Source organism: Aspergillus puulaauensis, chromosome 7 (assembly GCF_016861865.1).
Source record: "Aspergillus puulaauensis MK2 DNA, chromosome 7, nearly complete sequence".
Taxonomy (NCBI): Eukaryota; Fungi; Ascomycota; class Eurotiomycetes; order Eurotiales; family Aspergillaceae; genus Aspergillus; species Aspergillus puulaauensis.
The window spans coordinates 1360341-1377879 of record NC_054863.1 but is presented as its reverse complement, the minus strand read 5'-3'; the positions used below and the strand labels follow the sequence as shown (position 1 = coordinate 1377879).

Here is a 17539-nt window from a genome sequence, read left to right as displayed (position 1 = left end):
GATTACAAAAGACGGAAGACGGAGTAGACGCTGTTTATCCAGTCCGGCAGCCGCTCAGGGCTATTTAATAGTACCTAGTCAGCACTGTCCCTGGCGGCGACTGAGTTATGCCCCGGGAGGATGCCGACGGACAATTAGTATGGCGAAGCTGTCGGTGGACATGGCAGTTTTTCCTCGTATCATGTAGGGCGAGCCCAGAGTAGCAGGGCTGCGTAGGACCTGATATTGTAGTCCACCTGGTATAGCATGTTATGCTCTGGTTACATCTGGACCTTGTCCGTCTGTCGTCCAGTCTCGCACTCATCTCTTAACGGGACCTGTTTGCCTCAATTTGCCGTGGTTCTTCAGTTTCAGCAACTCATCCGCTTCTCCCATTTAACCACTTTAGCCCGTCTTTATCCATTCCCTGGCTGTTGTCCGCGCTGTATACGGCGACAGGCAGGGCTCCTGTGATTGGCGGAACAATTCGTGCCGCTGCAGAGACCGGGGAAATTTAGCCGTCGGGAGGCACAAAATCTCCCTTCCATTTGGCCCAACAGCTGCCTCAGCACCTCCTCCCCGATCCATCGATCTCCATCCAGAACTCTCGCTGCCTTCCAGCTTCAGAGCGCGCTGTGAGAAATGACCCTCTCCGTGCCGCGTTCGTGGTCCTGGTGTCTTGACGTTGCGGCCAGTCGCCCCTCGGACTAATCCCGGTCGGCGCGCTCTTATCCATCCATTCATTCCGCCCATTATTATTATTACTGCTGCTGCTAGTACTCGCCTGCTGTGAGTTTCACTCCCTGCTGGTCCTGCTCTTATAAGGACTAGATCACGGCAATTGCCCCAGGCTGTTGTTGGTGGTTTCGTTTTCCCTGTTTCCCGCTGCGGTTTTAGCCAGAGGCTGTGTTGTTCGACGGTGGTTTCTGTCTCTTCTTAACTGTGTCTCTCGCTCTCTCTTTCTCTCTTATTTTCCTCCTTTCATACTTGTGAAGTCATTCTTTGCACTCTGTACTGATTGAGCTCGTGGAAGGAAATCGGTTTCCGCTGATCATCGATGCGACTCCACGTATCGTACCCAAATTATCCGTCCTCTTAGACCACTGCGTGACATTCCCATTATCTGACATATCTATCCGCGACCTTTGCCTACTCCTTAAACCTCTTGAGATCCCGCGCCATCTAAGTATGCCTTGAAAGATGATGCAAACTGCCCTCCATCATCAACCCGTGGCTACCACCCTCAGAGCCGACTCGCCTCTTGCCGCCTCGCCGACAACGCTCAAGGGAGCCCCCGCCTCTGCTACTCTTCCTTTCCCCCAGGCTGTTCCGCAGGAGCCTTCTCGCGCTGTCGTTACGGTATACGGACCGGGCCAAGAGGCGATCGTTCAGGTGGTGGCGGACATTCTAGGGAAACCATGGACAGCAGAGACGTCACTCGCGACATTAGGACGGGGAAGTAGCGCGGTTGTAGTAGGGATCCGGGCGAGCGATCTCCCCCGGAGTCTTGATGGATGCGACAAATCAGCCTTCATCCTCGTCAACCTGCATTGCGTGGACGACGGGTCCTTCCCCGAGGAAGCACTGACGGAATTATGCGACTACGAGTTCCTGTTCTCACTGCGAAGTCCGTTCTTCCGACGCGATCTCACCCGGTTTCTCTCGTTGATTCTAGGCCAGACAAGGCCGCATGAGGACTTGAAGACAAAAACCCGCACCAATTTCATCTCAACGACTTTCCCTGATGTTCATGCCGCCCTGCCCAATCTGGATATTCTATCGGTGGGCTCCGACGCCGTTGAGATCCGCGTGGATCTGTTGGTGGACCCGGTGCCGCAGGACCCCCAGAGTCCGGTCCCCAGTTTGCGGTATGTAGGACAGCAGTTGATGCTGCTGCGGCAGCATACGGAGTTGCCGATTATCTTTACGACGCGTTGCACGAAAGAGAATGGGAAGTTTCCTAAGGACAACCCGGCTTTGTTTTACCGGTATTTGAGGCGGGCAATTCAGTGGGGGGTGGAGTATATTGACGTGGAATTATGGCTACCAGAGGATATCCGGCGCAAGCTGGCAGAGGTGAAGGGAAACAGCGTGATCATGTCTGCGTTCCACGATTTCTCGGGGACCTGGAAGTGGACGTCTCCCGAGGCGCCGCGGATCTTTGCAGAGAGCGCCAAGTATGCGGATATTGTCAAGATGATTGCGATGGTGGATAGTGTGGAGGCCAACTACGAACTGGAGTACTTCCGGTCAACGGTGAAGCAGACACATGGGATGTATCCACTGTTGTCGGCCGTCAATATGGGACAGTTGGGACAGCTTTCGCGAGCGCTGAATACGGTGTTCTCACCTATTACGCATCCACTTCTACCTATGATCGCAGCTCCTGGCCAGCTGACAGCTGCGGAGATCAACGAAGCATTACATATTATGGGACAGCTGCCGAAGCGGGACATATACGCGATCGGCTCCTTCCGAGCGACGCCGCAGTCGATGTTTATGGAGAAATGCTTTAACGAGCTTAGCCTCCCGCACACGCTGACCTCCATCGACCGTGGACCAGCGGGCTCGATCGAGCGGGTAATTACACAGCCAAGTTTTGGTGGCGCGGCACTCCACCCGCCCGTCAGCGGCAGTGGCTCGCGGCTCCCGGCCATCAGCGACGCCGCGCGAGCAATCGGCCTCGTCGACACGATCGTGGTGACCAGTCCCGGATCCCTGGTTGGCGAGAACGCCACGTGGAAGGGTATCCGCGCGACGCTCACACGCGACTACGTCCCATCGGCATACCGTGGGCGTGCGGCCATTATCCTATCCGGCACAGAGAGCGAAGCTTCGGCGAGTATCTTCGCGCTGCGCAGTCTCGGCGTGGGCGCAATCTACACGGTCGGGTTTCGGGCGACAGGGCCCCTAGCGGACGGCCTGGAACCCTTTACATCTATCCAGTCGGTCAAGCTAGTCGAGCAGCCGTTTGTGATTGTATCGGCGCTGCCGCCAGAGAAGTCGCTGCTGGTGCAGCCGCTACTAAGGCACTATCGCAGTACAGGGCGGGCGTCGCCGCCGTCGACCCGGGGGAAAGTGTACCTGGACCTGACGCGGGGCGAACGCAATGGGGATCCGGTGGGGGTTGCAGGGCTGTCGGGGTGGACGGCGTACAGGATTGAGGACGTGAATGCGTGGACGACGGTGGAAACGCTGCGGCTGCTGGTCGGGCAGAATGTGCCGTTTGATTTTGTGCGGATGGCGTCAGGGTCGTATACTCACTCGTATATTAGTTAGGAGCGCATACTGAATGAATACTGAACACCGAACATTGAATATATTGCCTGCCGATCCGGACTGTTGTCCGTTCTTGCTTGGGGAAAATCCCGCTGCGACGGAGTGTCCGAGTTGACACTTTTAGCCGAGCGACTACGCCCCTAGTGCTGTCCCCAGTCCCCACTGTCCCCAGCTCTTTTTCTCTCTCCCTCTCACTGTCACCATCCCCGCATCGGTTCTACGTCCGTTCCTAGTCTTCTTTTGTTTAGCCTCTGCATCAAACCATGTCCGGGGCTCCACGTTATAATATAACCGGTCCCTCGTTCCTGTTCTCCAGCATGTCCTGCTTTCGCCTCCCCTTCTCTTGACTGATTGCCTGTCATGTCGCGCCCTACGGTCAGCATCGACCGCTTGACGCCTCGCCGGGCCACCGCTGAGCCCCGCGAGTCCATGAACTGCAAGTCGTGTCGAAAGCGAAAGGTATTTCTGTCATCGAGAGAGTGGAGAGAGTGCGCGCTAATCGTCAGATCAAATGCAATCGCCTCCGCCCCAGCTGCGAAGCCTGCAAGGTCTTCCAATGTGCCTGTATTTACGGTACAAACCAGCCAAAATTCCAGCAAAGGCGACTGATTCTGGTCTGGGCTAATGATGAATTGCAGACGCTGTTCCGAAAAAGCGAGGCCCGAAAACTGATGTGCTCGAGGCGCTGCTGAAACGGGTCGATGGGCTCGAGAAACGCCTGCAGGATGATACCCATCCGCTCTCGCCCTCGTCGCCTGTGAAGCCTGATCTGCCGCAGCTTGCACATCCCCATCCCCACTCGCACTCGCATCAGCATCCGCAATCGCACCCACAAGCTGCTGCGTTTCCCTTTGCACCGCCGCCGCCGGTTTCTTCGTATGCGCATCCCCAGCCCGGTCGCATGCCGGATGCGATGCTGGATGCGTATTTTGCGCGGCTGCATGGGAAGCCGTTTTTTATTCTGGATGAGGCGTCAACCCGCCAGCGCCACCAGAATGGCCAGTTGCCGGTGTATTTGTCCATGGCTATTTATGCTTTGACCCTACGGTACGCCTCTTGATCGGCTTCTAGGGTGCCGGCCAGTGGCTAATCGAACAGGTATACGACGGTGAATCCCCCGCCGGGGAGTTTGGAGTACGCCCGCCAGGCCCGGCGGATGATCGATATCGACCAGCCCTCGATCGAGAATCTCCAGACGCTGCTGCTGCTGTCGCAGACATTCTATGCGTACGGCTGTGGGAAAAAGGCCTACATGACTCTAGGTACGCTCAGTCCTACTACAACCGGTGGTGCGCGAGCTGACCAGGTAGGAAACGCGGTATCGATGGTGCTCGCTCTGGATCTGTATCGCGAACTGCCACCCTCCCATCCAGCGCTCCCGCAGGAACGCGAGATGCGCCGTCGCCTCTTTTGGTCTGTCTACGTGATGGATAGGTTTCTGGCCTGCGGGTCGAAGCGTCCGTGTCTTATCGCCGACCACTCCATCGTTGTACGCCTGCCGGCGTCTCACTCTTCCGGTGCTGACCCTGGGGATTTGTTTAACCCGGTCGGCCCCAATATCCCGTACTCGTCGGACCGCCGCAAAACCGCGGGGTCTTGTTCCGCGCTTCTCGTTGATATATCGCGGATCCTCGGCGTCACGCACCGCTATCTCGCCGCGGGAGGCGTCAAAGGCGACTCGCACTTCCCATGGCACGCCCTCTCCAACCTCTCCAAGATCCGACAGGAACTTGATCTTTGGGCTGCCGGTACGCATGACCTCTTTGCGTCCATAGAGGCCCTCTTCGGCCATCCAGAAAGCACCCTCCTCCTCCTCTCAAAGCTCATCTACCACCTCGTCCACTGCCTCCTCTACCGCCCATTCCTCCCAATAGACCTCGCCGAGCTCCGCGGCTCAGGCCAGCACCAGAGCTGGCAAATCGAAGCTACAACCTTGTGCTTCTCGCACGCCAATGCCATCGCCGAGCTCGTCGAGCTAGCTCGGCATGCACCGCGCATTGAGTGGCCAGACCTCGTGGCCTACTGTCTTACCGTCGCAGGCACAGTACACATCCACGGTGTGCATTACCACGGCCGCCGCGACGGGGAGGTCTTTGCATCCAGTCCGGACTTTTTGACGAGAGAAATGCACCAGCTTGCGTGGCTGCGGCAGTCGTGGACGGGTGTACAACATCATCGTGATCTCCTCACTACACTATCCGCCTGCCATGCGGATCTTGTTCGAACCCTTGCAGCACGACCAGTGAGGTTCGCGCCGGTCTTCCATCTGGAGGACTTTCTCGATCGGTATCCCGGTATTGTTGTCGATGGGAGCCATGTCCGGCTTGTTGATGATGAGCAGTACGTACCTCATCGCTCTCTCTTCACCCTCGCCTTGAAATTTACTAATGCGAATGCTAATGATGAATATAGAATCGACCTCGACCCCCAACTCCTCTACGCGCCGACGCTCCCCTCTCAACCAAACGACATCACGCACAACTCTCACGCACGCCACCCATCTACCTCCCCAACTTCGCTCTCCTTCTCTCCATCTTCAACATGGCCCGATATCCCCACGGACCCCGAACTACTCAACCAGCCCGCAGGGGCAGGGCCGCCAAACCTCTTCTCCCCATCCCTCTCCACAGCAACACACATCCACCTCAGCCAAACACAGTCCCAACCCCAACCCCAAACACAGTCTCAAATCCAATACGCAACATTCCCCTTCGAATCAACCCCCGTCCCCGTCGAGTCGCCAGACTCGCAGCCCTCGTCCGGTGCTGGCGCCGGACAAAATACAGGAGCGGCGGCGGCGGCTGCGAATGAAGAAAAAGATCCGTTTCTGAGTCTGCTTGAGCAGATTGCCGAGAACGAGCATAGCCAGGGCGGGCCGAGTGAGTTGGATTTCTTTTTGGAGGGGCTGGATGAGAAGGCTTGATTGATTGATTGTTTATGAAAGAATGGTGTGCCCTTTTTATTATGGTATGGTATGGTATGATTGCCGTTTGCAGTTTATACTATAGCTGGGTAGGCGTGGGTAGGGTTGCGCGGATGCGTCGGGATGAGATATGATATGATATGAACTGAGTAGGAGGCTAGCCAGCCCAGCCCAGCCCGTCAGGACGGGAATGGGGGAAGTGTTGGTCTGTATATAGTCAAGTAAATGGGTTTGTTTTAGTATGGCGTGTTTGCTGTTTTTGTGCTGTTGTTGTTGTTCTTATGCGTATATACCCTGACGTCATGACAATCTACAATGGAGTTATATACATCCGACTTGGCCGGCATCGCATGATATATAAGCACCCAACACCCACGTATTCATTCTCCTGGTAACCACCTACATAGAGGCAAAGAAAGAAGGAAAATGACTCCAATCGAAGAAATAATCCCGCTTTATCTGGCAGACAGGATCTCCCTCGACTCCGCCATCCAATCCGGTATGCACCCATCCATCTACTTATAGCGCGCAGCCATTCCAAGAATAAATCAACACTAACAAGAAAGTTAAAAAACAACAGCATCCCAAATACCCAGAACACCCCTCCTCCTCACAGCCCTAAAAGAAAGCAGATCCCTCCCACGCTCAATAGACACAGACCCAACAACACCAACACCCGACCTCCCCTCCCCATCGCAAGACAAACTCCTCCAGCTCATCCGGGCCCTCGATTCCCGCGCGCGCGCCCAAGACCGCGATAGCGGGATTGCACTGGATGATTTGATTAGCACTCCCGGATATGGCTCGGAGGCCGAGGAACAGTATAATGCGCTGCATGTATTCACGAACGAGGCGGTCCGAGACTTTGCGGCTTGTTTCTTGCATTCTGGCTATGGCTATGGCTCTGTTCCGTCACCAACATCTGCGCGTAGGCAGAGCCATGGCCAGACCAGACGATCTATCCGGTCTTCGCTATTCCGGGCGCGGAGCGAGACGAGATATCTAGATTCCGATGTAAACGCCGATGTTGATGCCGATGTTGATACCTTCGCCGACGAACACGCAGACCCAAGCACCGATGTACCAATATCCTCCGGTCCAGCTTCAGGCTCAGGTCTAGGCCACCGCCGCCGCAGAAGCAGCGGGGTAGAGAAGCATTTGTACAACCTCGTCTCATTCCTGGCGTTCCTGACGAAAGAGAAACTCCTCTTGTATCCTAATGTCGGGGAGCGCGTGGTTGTTGAGATGGTTTCTGAGACGTTGTATCACCCGCCATCGCATTCGCATTTGCATTCACATTCACATTCAAACTCGCAGTCGCAGCCACGGTCTTGGAATCCCAACCGGAACCGGAACCGGAACCGATCGCATACTGTTCCACAAGACGTGGGTTCCGATTCAAAGGGGAAAGGGAAAGGGAACGGAAGGGAAGAGACTGTGGCTGTTGCTGTGAGCCACGAGCCGTGGTTCGGGTTTGTTTCGGCGACTGGGCCGGGGAATGAAGTGAGCGTTACGGCTGTTGCGCTGTGGTTGATTATCATGGGGGAGGAGCTGTATCAGCGGGCGCGGATGGAGAGGAGGGAGCGGAGGGCGAGGCTTAAATCCACGTCTAAGGGGGTGGCTGAGGGAGAGGGAGAAGAAGGAGGAGATGTGTGGACGCGGCTGAGTGAGGTTGTTGGGCGGGAGTGGAAGACGTGGACGAGCAGGCTGCAGTTTCTATCGTTGCGTGAGGACATGGGCATTTCGGCGCGCGAGCACGCAGCAGAGGCAGCGGCTGTTATGAGGAGGGTTTATGATTATGAATAGTTTCTGTACATATTCCTCAAATGTCGTATATTTTGGCTGATGCAAATGTACTATGCATTATGTTCTAGTACGATGATCTATACCCAAGCACATGCTATATTAAGAATCAATTATGAAAACTTCACGCCCTTGGTCGGATCCCACGTCTGCGGATGGCTCTGCTGCTGCGTCCCCGAACTGCTAGGGCCAAACCGTATCCCCATTTCAGGAGACCACATTCCCGGGGTCATTTGCGGGACTCCACGGGTCGGCTGGGGCGCCGTTAATGGTTCCCGGAGTTGAGGCTGTGACTGTGGGACTGCCTGGGGCTGAGGTTGGATTGGAGGCTGGAACTGTGTCGGAGGCGGCGCTGAGACTGGCTGCGGTGCCTGTCGGATAGGTGAGATGCTCAGGGAAGCCATTGCTGCGACGCTGGAAATGTCCCTATCTCAAAGTTAATATGGCTAGAGAACAACAGGATTAGGGTACTTACTGCTCAAGCTGACTGGCTTCCACCCTCCGCTTGTGCACGAATGCCTTGGCATCATCTCTAAACCGGCCAACAATCTTAGCAAGATCGTTGTAGAACTTCCGTCCAACTTCGATGTTGGAAATAATCTCTTTATACTTCAGGTACCCGTTCTCCAACTCCTGAAGGGCCTTCTCACGCTCCCTAGTTGACGCATCTCCGGTGTGTGCCCGCGTGAAAGCACGATTCGCCTCGCGGACCTGTGCTGCGATTTGGTCTTGGTCGAGCTGCTCTTTGGCAACCATTTGCAGGTCGACGTCGAAATCGCGGAGTCTAGACTCGAAGAGGTCTTCGAATTGGCTTGCTTGGATGGCTTGCATTGGAAATTCACGCTCCAACCGTGCTGCTTCCCGAACCAAGGCCGAGCTAATATCGTCTGTCCGAGCCTTGTCTTTGACAGTCTGTGCCTTGCGCTTCCGACGGCTTTCTAACCGATTCACTTCGCTAATGCAACCGCGGAGCCGGCTGACTTCGCGCTCGACTTCGGGAGGTATTGTCGCGCGCCGGCTACTGGGGACAAAGGCCTCAAGGTCGCGATTGGTGCCGGTTAGAACGCGGAATACAGATTCGGAATCTTGGAGTTTCTGCTCGACGAGGTTATCGCTGCTCTGAGCGGAGGAGAAGTAGCCGTCAATCTCTTGGGAGCTTGTGTATAGTTTTGACGCTGCGGTGTTGGACGACTCGCGGGACCACCGGTCTGTGCCGAACTTCCGTCTATATGCGTCGTCCTCTTCTCTCTCAGCTGCGAGTAGCTCGACACCTTCCGTGTAGACTGCTCTGTCGTTGGATTTTACCTTGGCGATGTCCTGGAGGGACTTGCGGAGCCGATATAGCCCGTCCTGCTGCCGCATCTCTTCTGCGTGGGACACCAACGTCGGAGGAAGACCGAGAGGCTTTTCTAGTGCTTGAAGCGAACCGGGTAGGTTGAGCGATGATAGTAGACTGAAAAAGTTAGCAAGGTCCAGATGTAGTTAAGATTATGAGACATACTCGCGTAGCTTGTCAGTCATAGTCTCCAACTCCCCAATAATTTGCTCGTTGACAAGGCGATCTCTCCGATCCGAGTAGATGCTCGCCGCAATGTGAACAGCATACGGCACCAACTTCGAGAACAACGGCTGGCCCAAAGGCCCCTTGTCTCCTAGCAGCGAGATTGCATCCGTAACCTGCGACGGCGCTTTCGACGCAACCATACTCGCCCTATCAATAAGCTTCAGCTCCGACTTGGGCGGCACCGCATGGAGATAAATCATATCATTATCCTTCTCGGCCCGCTTCAGATCCTCTGACACTCGATTCTTCAACCCCTGCAAATCGCCCAAAACGGTCCGATTAATCCACTTGTTCTCCTTGAGCGCTTCATTCACACAAGCCACCGCGTCTCGCAGCCGCGCAACCTCCTCTCCATATTTGCGTTTCTCAAGGCAATCCAACGACTGGCGGTACTGCGCCGCTGCCGCAAAATGATGCTGCTTCGCAGTCATATGATGGATCCATTCCGGGCTAATTGCGTTCGACTTGACGGCGTGGTCGCACGCATCCGCGTAAAAGTCGGATACTTTGCCTGCGAGCCTCGCGATCGACGCATCCTTCAACCCGTCCTTAACTGCCTTTTGCCAGAAACATTCCTGCGCCTGGGCCAGTATTAGTTCTTCTAGACTCTGTAATGTCATCTCGTCCATGTCCTCCGGCGGAGCCGAGCGCATGTCGGGGACAATGTCTGTTCGCAAATGCGCCAGTATCCCAGCGGCCTGGCAGAAATAGTTACACGCCTGCTTGAGGCCATCGGACGTTGTACGGTTTACGGAGAATGCGAGCTGCGAGTAGAGGGCGGCAAGATTGAAGGTAATGTTTGCGAGTTCGAAGCGGATATTATTCTGCGAGACTGTGCCCGTTTGTTAGCCTTGCGAGAAAATTCCGAGGAGAGATCCAGAGAGGGAAGAAATACTTGGCCGGCTTGTATTAAACCCAAAAGCAGGATACCAGGGGAACTCGACCCCGACCTACACGTCATGTCAAGTCAATCCAACAAGCTCACTCGAGCCGATCGAATAGGGCGGACGTACATCAACCGGGAACTTGCCCCCAAGCCATTTGAGTTGTGCCGCGTAGGTGATTAGCCGGCTGATTCCGCTAATGTGAGGTTCCTGGACGTTCACGGCTTCGCTTCGTAGTCGGTCGATGATCTGGAGGTCATCCGCGAACATATCCGGCCGCTGGTCATATTTGGAGGAGATGTATTGTGTGAGGGCGGTTGAGAGGGAGACAGTGTGCGACTGGCGGAAAGGGATCTGGAGGATGTTCCTGCATTTGTTAATGTAGCCATTTTTTTGAAGAATGTATGGAGGCAGCGTACGAGGTCATTTTGGCGGTGCGCGGTGCTGCGCTTTGAGGTTGAGAAAGTTGTTGATGTGAAAAGTGTCCCGCAGGCTGCCCCCACGGCAACCAAGATGACGTGGTGGTGCCTTAGGCAGCGATACTTGCATACATAGCTTAGCCAGCCTACAAACCACTACGAATCAATGGTAACAATTGCCCACTAGATTGAAAATTGGTACTTAGTATTTATTGCTATGTTCAGATAATATAATACTAATACGCCTGGACGCCGGCAATACCGAAATACATCATCCGTCCAGCTCGTTGATGCGCATCTTAATATATTCGAAGATGCTGAGCAAAATCATGTTGTTCACCCCAGTGCGGATCAAAATTATTGACAGTCCTTTATACATGCTGGACCGTGCAACAGCCGCGGAAGCTTCGCCGACTTCCTTCGTCTTTCCGAGAAGCACACTCTGCGCGCGCGTCTTGCGTGTGTCAAGCGGATACGTCTGTCATCGTCAGTACCGTGAAATTTGATCCTGCAGAGTTTCCTAGAGCACTCACGCAAAACCAAGGTACGGTGCTGCAGATTGCACCGGCAATCATGGGCGCACCAAATGGAGACTTATCCGGCCCGAGCTCCCTGGCTGCAACCTGCTTGACTGTTTCATAGACCGCAAAATACAGGCCGGACCCAACAGTATCCCGCATCGCATGGAGGTAGAATCCCGTGTACAAACCTCTGAATCCGTACCGCTGTACAATCTGCTTGATCGCTTGGACGGTTCCGAGACGGGGCTTGTGGCGTAATGAGTGGTCTCTCACAGCATCCGGGGAAGCTTGGGCACGATTTGATACTAGCACAGATGTCTGGACGACGTTCTTGGCCAGTTCGAAAGGACCTATGCCGTTAGAATTTGCCAATATTATAAGAAAAAGATATAAAACCTACAAGCCAGTGGAGAGGTTATCGCTCCAGCAATGAATCCCGCGGTGATGAAGGTAAAAATTGTTGAGACAGTGGGGGCGCTGCCAGGTTGGTTGTAGATGGCCAGAGGGGATTGACCCGTCATTCCTTCGATAAAGTCGGATATACGATGTTTAGCAGAATTGTAGGTAGTAAAGTTCACAACCCGGACTGCCGTGACGCTGGCAAGAGGAGGAAGAGCACCTATTTCGGTCAGTCTTGACCGGGAATTGCAAGGTAAAAACCAGACGCACCAGCAACAAAGCCACGGGGACCTTCCGTTCGCCAGAGATATCGAACACACTGGAATACATTTTGGAAGTTGTGCCTGGTCAAGTCAGCGGCGCGCAGGAAGTAAGACGTGGCCAGAAACATACGTTTGCATGCGAGTTTTGACATTCTCGAGAGGGGTCTGCGCAATTAGCAAGTGTTCCAGCGGATGCAGAGTTCTGCCTGGGACGTACCACAGCTAAAGTAGCGCAGACGGTAGAGGTTCCAGAGGCTACCTGGGTTTTATACCTCTTAAGCAGTCTGTTTCGTGTAGTTTCATCCATAGTCCAGTTGTTTCCCGCTGGCATTATTGTAGGTGCAGGAGATGGTTGTGAAGGAGGGGTAAAGGAAGCATGTTCAGAGTGATTGTTGTCAGTCATCCCGCTATGTATCCCATTGGGGGCAGTGGGCTGTTTGTTCAAGTCGCTTAGTCGTTGTATATCTGGATATGTCTAGGTGAACCAATTCACTCTCGGCAAAGTAGGCTGGGGAACCCTATGGAACGCAAAGCGGCCTCTCAAGGTGCGAGCAGACCGTTCAGCGTCCCACAATTGTCCATCAAGAAACCTTTATCCAGTATTAAGTATCCAGTTCTTCTACTCTTCCTTCCGAGAAAGAAGAACAAGGAAGTCAATCGGGCTAAATAGGACCATGCGCTATCTCCGGCGGGATGGGTATACACTGGCTGAATTCGGACCGCAGACGGGGACAACTAGGCGTTTGAAAGCCGGATATTAGCATGAGAACAGTTCTGTTCCTGCTATAGTTAGGGAGACGTACAGAGAGGCCACCGCGCTGGGTACAGTCCAAGTTCAATGAAGAACAGTGGAATGGGGTGGACGAGGGAACTCAAGCGAAGCTCCTCGTCCACCAGAATTGGGCTAGTAATCGGGCGCTCCACAGAGTGCGAGCGCAGCCACTCACAGCCCTCTGTTGTTGCCTTGATCGGGTTTAGCGCACCTGTGACGTCGTCGTGAAGCAGTTGGTCCAACTATGCATACGGACTACGGCTGAATATTATGCATATACGCCGAACCTAGGGTAACAGCTCAGGCCATCTATCCTACGCTAGACCTTGGCGCCTAAGTTGTTCAGGTTGTGCTCTTCGTTCTTGGGAGATCGCTAAGCAGAGGGACAATGATCTATCAAGCAAACAAACGCTCTAACCGAATGAGGGCTAGGGTGGCGAGGAGCCACAAGTCGGACCAAGCCAGTCCGTTGAGCTTGAGCTTACCCCGCCAACTCTCTTGCAGAGTCGAGCTTGTTGAAGCGAGCCAAAGAGATACAATCCGTTATTCATGATAAGAAAGATCCCTGATCGATAAGACACTGGAGATGTCTGATGGGGTGCAAGTGCCACTGCGGAGTTGGATTGAAAGTTGAGACAGGGTTCTGCCTTGATATACAGACGCTAGCGTGTTTTTTGGCTAGCAGTGCAGGTGATTGCCTGATTAGGATGTAAGCTTGTCCCGCATGTGAAAGTCTGCCCAGGTGGCTGCCCGCTTCGTGTGGCTGAACGATGAAAGTCCAGACTGCAATCTCGAGACAGCATCCACGGATTCTACTTTCCACGTCGTGATTGCCACAAAATGGTGTCGTAACCTACTGTGTTTTGCTCAGGGCTCTCAAACGTGTTTGAAAGCCTTATCAAGCTCAATCGTGGGTGGTTGATAGTTACCCCGTGGGCCAGCCAGTGCCGGAGATGGACAGCAACCATTTTACTCCGTATTGATATTCCGACCCGAAATTGGCTTTGCTCTTTGGGTATAACTGAGTTCGTGTTTGAGTGTCAACTCTCAGTGCTCTCAGTGCCGATATCCGTGCAGCATGCCAGTGAGTGGTCTCTCCGTTGATCCTCGGGCCGTCTACCGGCTCAATTTCAGTGCCAGTCATGGCGCCTTTACGACTTCACATGGCGCTAGAAGCGTGCAGGCTCCCGGGCAGACACGGGCTACAGATCAATGACCGTTCTGTGTCCCAACCCGATCCAGGCGAGACGTGAAGAACTGAAGCAGCCTGAAGACTGGTTTACTTGCCTTGTCATATGAGGACGCGCTAAACTGCTTTCGGAATTCCCTATATCCTCGGGACCTCGGTCGCGGCATCCCCGCAAGTTTGGCCTCTCCGCAACAAAGCCACGGCCGCTGCTATCCACATGCTCTCCTGAACCACATTTAAAAGCTGGTCCCTGGCCTTTACCCTATTTTCTTGCTGGATACTCATTGCGCTTGAAACTATCCTTTCTAAATCATCAAATTTCATTCAAAATGGGCAAGAAACCAGCAGGTCCCGCCTACGTCCTTGGCGTTGGCATGACCAAGTTCATCAAGCCCCGAGGCAAGGTTGACTACAATGAGCTCGGATTTGAGGCCGGTGTCAAGGCCATGTTGGACGCTAAGATCAACTACGACGAGGTTGACCAGGGTGTTGCTTGCTACGTCTACGGCGACAGCACTTGCGGACAGCGTGTGTTCTACCAATTCGGCCTGACCCAAATTCCTGTCTACAATGTCAACAACAACTGCTCGACCGGCTCAACTGGTCTTGCGATGGCCCGCACCCTCGTCTCCCACGGCGCGGCCGACTGCGTCCTCGTCGTTGGTTTCGAAAAGATGAGCCCCGGATCTCTGCAGTCGGTCTACAACGACCGCGCCAACCCCACCGGCCTGCTCGGTATGATGATGGCCGAGACTCGCGGTATCACCAACGCCCCCGGTGCCGCTCAGATGTTCGGTAACGCGGGTCGCGAATACATTGAGAAGTAAGTTTCTTGGTGTCGCCTCAAGGGCCAAACTGACTATAGTAGGTACGGCGCCAAACCCGAAGACTTTGCCGAAATCGCCCGTGTCAACCACGAACACTCCAAGCGCAACCCATACTCCCAGTTCCAGGATGAGTACACTCTCGAGCAGGTTTTGAAGTCTCCGATGATCCACGAGCCCCTCACCAAGCTTCAGTGCTGCCCTACATCCGACGGTGCCGCCGCCACCGTTGTTGTCTCCCAGGAGTTCTTGGATGCTCGACCCCAACTTAAGGACCAGGCTATTCTCATTGCCGGTCAACAGCTTGCCACAGATAACAACACTCTGTACAACCAGAGCTCCATTGACCTTATGGGATTCGGCATGGCACGGGATGCATGCCGCGCTGCCATTGCCGAAGCCGGTGTGAACGTCAAAGACATCAAAGTATGCGAGCTGCACGACTGCTTCTCGGCCAACGAGATGATCACAATTGATGCCCTTGAGCTCAGCGAGCCCGGCAAGGCGCATGAAATGGTTGCCAAGGGTGACATCACTTATGGCGGCAAGATGGTTATCAACCCATCAGGCGGCCTTATTTCCAAGGGCCACCCGCTCGGCGCAACCGGTCTGGCACAATGCACAGAACTTGTCTGGCACCTCCGTGGCTGGGCCAACAACCGCTTGGTCCCGGGAACCGACGCCTGCCTGCAGCATAACCTGGGTCTGGGTGGCGCGGTTGTTGTGACCGTCTACAAGCGCGCAGACGGCAAGGTTGCCCAGCCCGTTCCATCAGCGGATATCGCAAGAATTACTGGTCTCGGTTACAACCCGGCCGTCGAGGCCAAGGGCTTCACGGCTGAGCAGGCCAAGCTGGTTCTCAGCAAGACCGCGTCCGATTCATGGGCGTTGGCTGACGCGCAAGAGAAGGTTATCGCGCGTTTCTAGTTTTCATGTTGCTGTATATACCTTATGACTGTACAATCTAGCGATCAGAATGTTAGACTTCAAAATAATATGAGTACTGACTACTGAGTAGCGTTTCGTGTATACACTACTACACCGTACTCCGTAGTGTCTCGCGGGAAGGCAGGCCTCGGCTCGGCTAAACAAGTCGCCGACATATGATGACTCAGCCCGCAGCCTCAACAAATTCCGCGCGACAAAATCTTCCACTCTTCCTTTTTCTTTTTCTTTCTTCATACATAACCAGGTCTCCAACATACCCTTGTTGATGGACAGTTCATTCCATTGAGAAATTATAGAACGGGACCGAGAGTGACCTGCTCATTCTAATCCCATCGCCTGCCACAAGCACGAGGCTCTTGGGTTCGCTTTTGAGCATACAAGCAATTCGCGCAACTTTCAGTTGATCGTCATTAACATACCAGCAACAGCCTTGTTAGTTATGGCTGGCACTGCAGAAATTGCTCAACGTCGGATCGACAGGAGGAACAGAAGGGATTAATGTGTCCCTGACTCCCTGTCCTCCTTGCGCTCTCGATTAATAGCGCAATGAACGATCATCCGTTTGAACATCCTTGTATATACCAATCAAACTAACCACTCTTCAGTTAAGAATGGCATCTTCGAAGTCTCGTTCGTCAATCCCATGATATTCGAGGTCAAAAGTCGTGCCGACAATGATCCGAAGCTGAATTTATTCTCTTCACTCCCTCGTGTTGCGGCCGCTGTCAATATCGAATGGCGTGGTTCGTGTCAATCAGAAGGAGGCACATTCCTGTCGCTTATCCCAACCAGCCTTCGAGTATGTAGTTGCATAATCAACGTTTGGAATGTTTCCTTCGAACCTCGTACGTCTGTGGCGCTGCTCCCAAGCCTCCAAGCTTCGTAGGCTCGCATCCCTTGCTTTGGCGTAATGCCATCCGTTCTCCACAGACCGTGGTCCCTTGCATCCTGAAGCACACCATTGGACGCTGGATTACTTCCGGATAAGATCCCCGGACAAGACGCTCGGTGTCTGGGATGGCTTGTTCGTGGCTTCGTGCCCTGGCGTGGCATATCCTCCGACGCGTCAGGAATGTTTATCCATGGGTGCGAAAGCTTGCGTATGCCACCCGACGCCCGTTCGTCTGTCCAGCGAGTAGTATAAATCACCAGTTCCATCCTGCTTCCAACTTGACAACCCCAGTTCCTTCGACACCTATCACTCCCTCTTCCAGCCCAACAACCCAACAACCAAAGCCAACCGTTCAAGATGAAGCTCGCTGCCGCCATTGCCCTCAACCTGGCCGTCCTAGCCGTCACGGCCCCGACATCCACCAACGTCGAACGTGCCAACCCTGTCGAGGTATTTACTTACTCACCCTCCCTGGTCAAAGCCCAGAAATAAAGAATTAACATTGCTCTTCAAGGGTATCATGGAAATGTTGAACCTCGGCCAGCAGCACAGCAGCAGCGCAGCCACCCCTACGCCTACGCCAACCGTGGTCCCCAACTCGAACATGAATTTCCCTGGCGAAAAGGCTACTGGAATCCAACAACACGGCGCCGCGTCCTCTGCCGTCATTAAGCCGACCGAGTCATCACACTTCCACGTCTCGGCTGCTGCTACCTCTTCTGTGAGCGTCTCTGACGCTACCGCATCAGCCTCGTCTACTCCCTCTGCCTCTGCCAGTGCGAAGCCGGAGTCCCCTATTGCTGGGGTCCCCATCGTTGGTCCCGTGTTGGCCAATGTTCTTGGTCTCTAGGTTATCCTTGTGTATTTGGCTTGTGTTGGG

The 17539-nt window shown here is 54.2% G+C and overlaps 7 protein-coding genes across 7 annotated transcripts; 5 read left to right on the top strand and 2 right to left on the bottom strand.

Moving 5' to 3' along the window:
- Positions 1-1179: 1179 nt before the first annotated feature.
- APUU_70527A (uncharacterized protein) lies at positions 1180-3258 on the top strand (the record flags this gene model as incomplete). The annotated part of the gene is made up of 1 exon (XM_041695409.1): positions 1180-3258. The coding sequence occupies one exon, from the start codon at positions 1180-1182 to the stop codon at positions 3256-3258; it is 2079 nt and encodes a 692-aa protein (XP_041561143.1).
- Positions 3259-4159: 901 nt separating this feature from the next.
- On the top strand, positions 4160-6181 carry APUU_70526A (transcription factor domain-containing protein; the record flags this gene model as incomplete). Its single annotated transcript, XM_041695408.1, has 4 exons — positions 4160-4305; positions 4357-4520; positions 4569-5598; positions 5671-6181. The coding sequence occupies 4 exons, from the start codon at positions 4160-4162 to the stop codon at positions 6179-6181; spliced, it is 1851 nt and encodes a 616-aa protein (XP_041561142.1).
- A 426-nt stretch (positions 6182-6607) lies between these two features.
- On the top strand, positions 6608-7987 carry APUU_70525A (uncharacterized protein; the record flags this gene model as incomplete). Its single annotated transcript, XM_041695407.1, has 2 exons — positions 6608-6680; positions 6762-7987. The coding sequence occupies 2 exons, from the start codon at positions 6608-6610 to the stop codon at positions 7985-7987; spliced, it is 1299 nt and encodes a 432-aa protein (XP_041561141.1).
- Positions 7988-8097: 110 nt separating this feature from the next.
- On the bottom strand, positions 8098-10859 carry RIM20 (putative pH signal transduction protein PalA; the record flags this gene model as incomplete). Its single annotated transcript, XM_041695406.1, has 6 exons — positions 8098-8410; positions 8460-9437; positions 9486-10380; positions 10444-10498; positions 10562-10799; positions 10852-10859. 6 exons carry the CDS (start codon positions 10857-10859, stop codon positions 8098-8100), a joined length of 2487 nt encoding a protein of 828 aa, XP_041561140.1.
- A 263-nt stretch (positions 10860-11122) lies between these two features.
- On the bottom strand, positions 11123-12437 carry APUU_70523S (putative mitochondrial carrier protein; the record flags this gene model as incomplete). Its single annotated transcript, XM_041695405.1, has 6 exons — positions 11123-11329; positions 11385-11722; positions 11773-11991; positions 12042-12115; positions 12165-12199; positions 12252-12437. 6 exons carry the CDS (start codon positions 12435-12437, stop codon positions 11123-11125), a joined length of 1059 nt encoding a protein of 352 aa, XP_041561139.1.
- Positions 12438-14324: 1887 nt separating this feature from the next.
- Positions 14325-15746, top strand: APUU_70522A (putative sterol carrier protein; the record flags this gene model as incomplete). Its single annotated transcript, XM_041695404.1, has 2 exons — positions 14325-14818; positions 14864-15746. The coding sequence occupies 2 exons, from the start codon at positions 14325-14327 to the stop codon at positions 15744-15746; spliced, it is 1377 nt and encodes a 458-aa protein (XP_041561138.1).
- A 1270-nt stretch (positions 15747-17016) lies between these two features.
- APUU_70521A (uncharacterized protein) lies at positions 17017-17509 on the top strand (the record flags this gene model as incomplete). Its single annotated transcript, XM_041695403.1, has 2 exons — positions 17017-17109; positions 17174-17509. 2 exons carry the CDS (start codon positions 17017-17019, stop codon positions 17507-17509), a joined length of 429 nt encoding a protein of 142 aa, XP_041561137.1.
- Between the last annotated feature and the right edge of the window lie 30 nt (positions 17510-17539).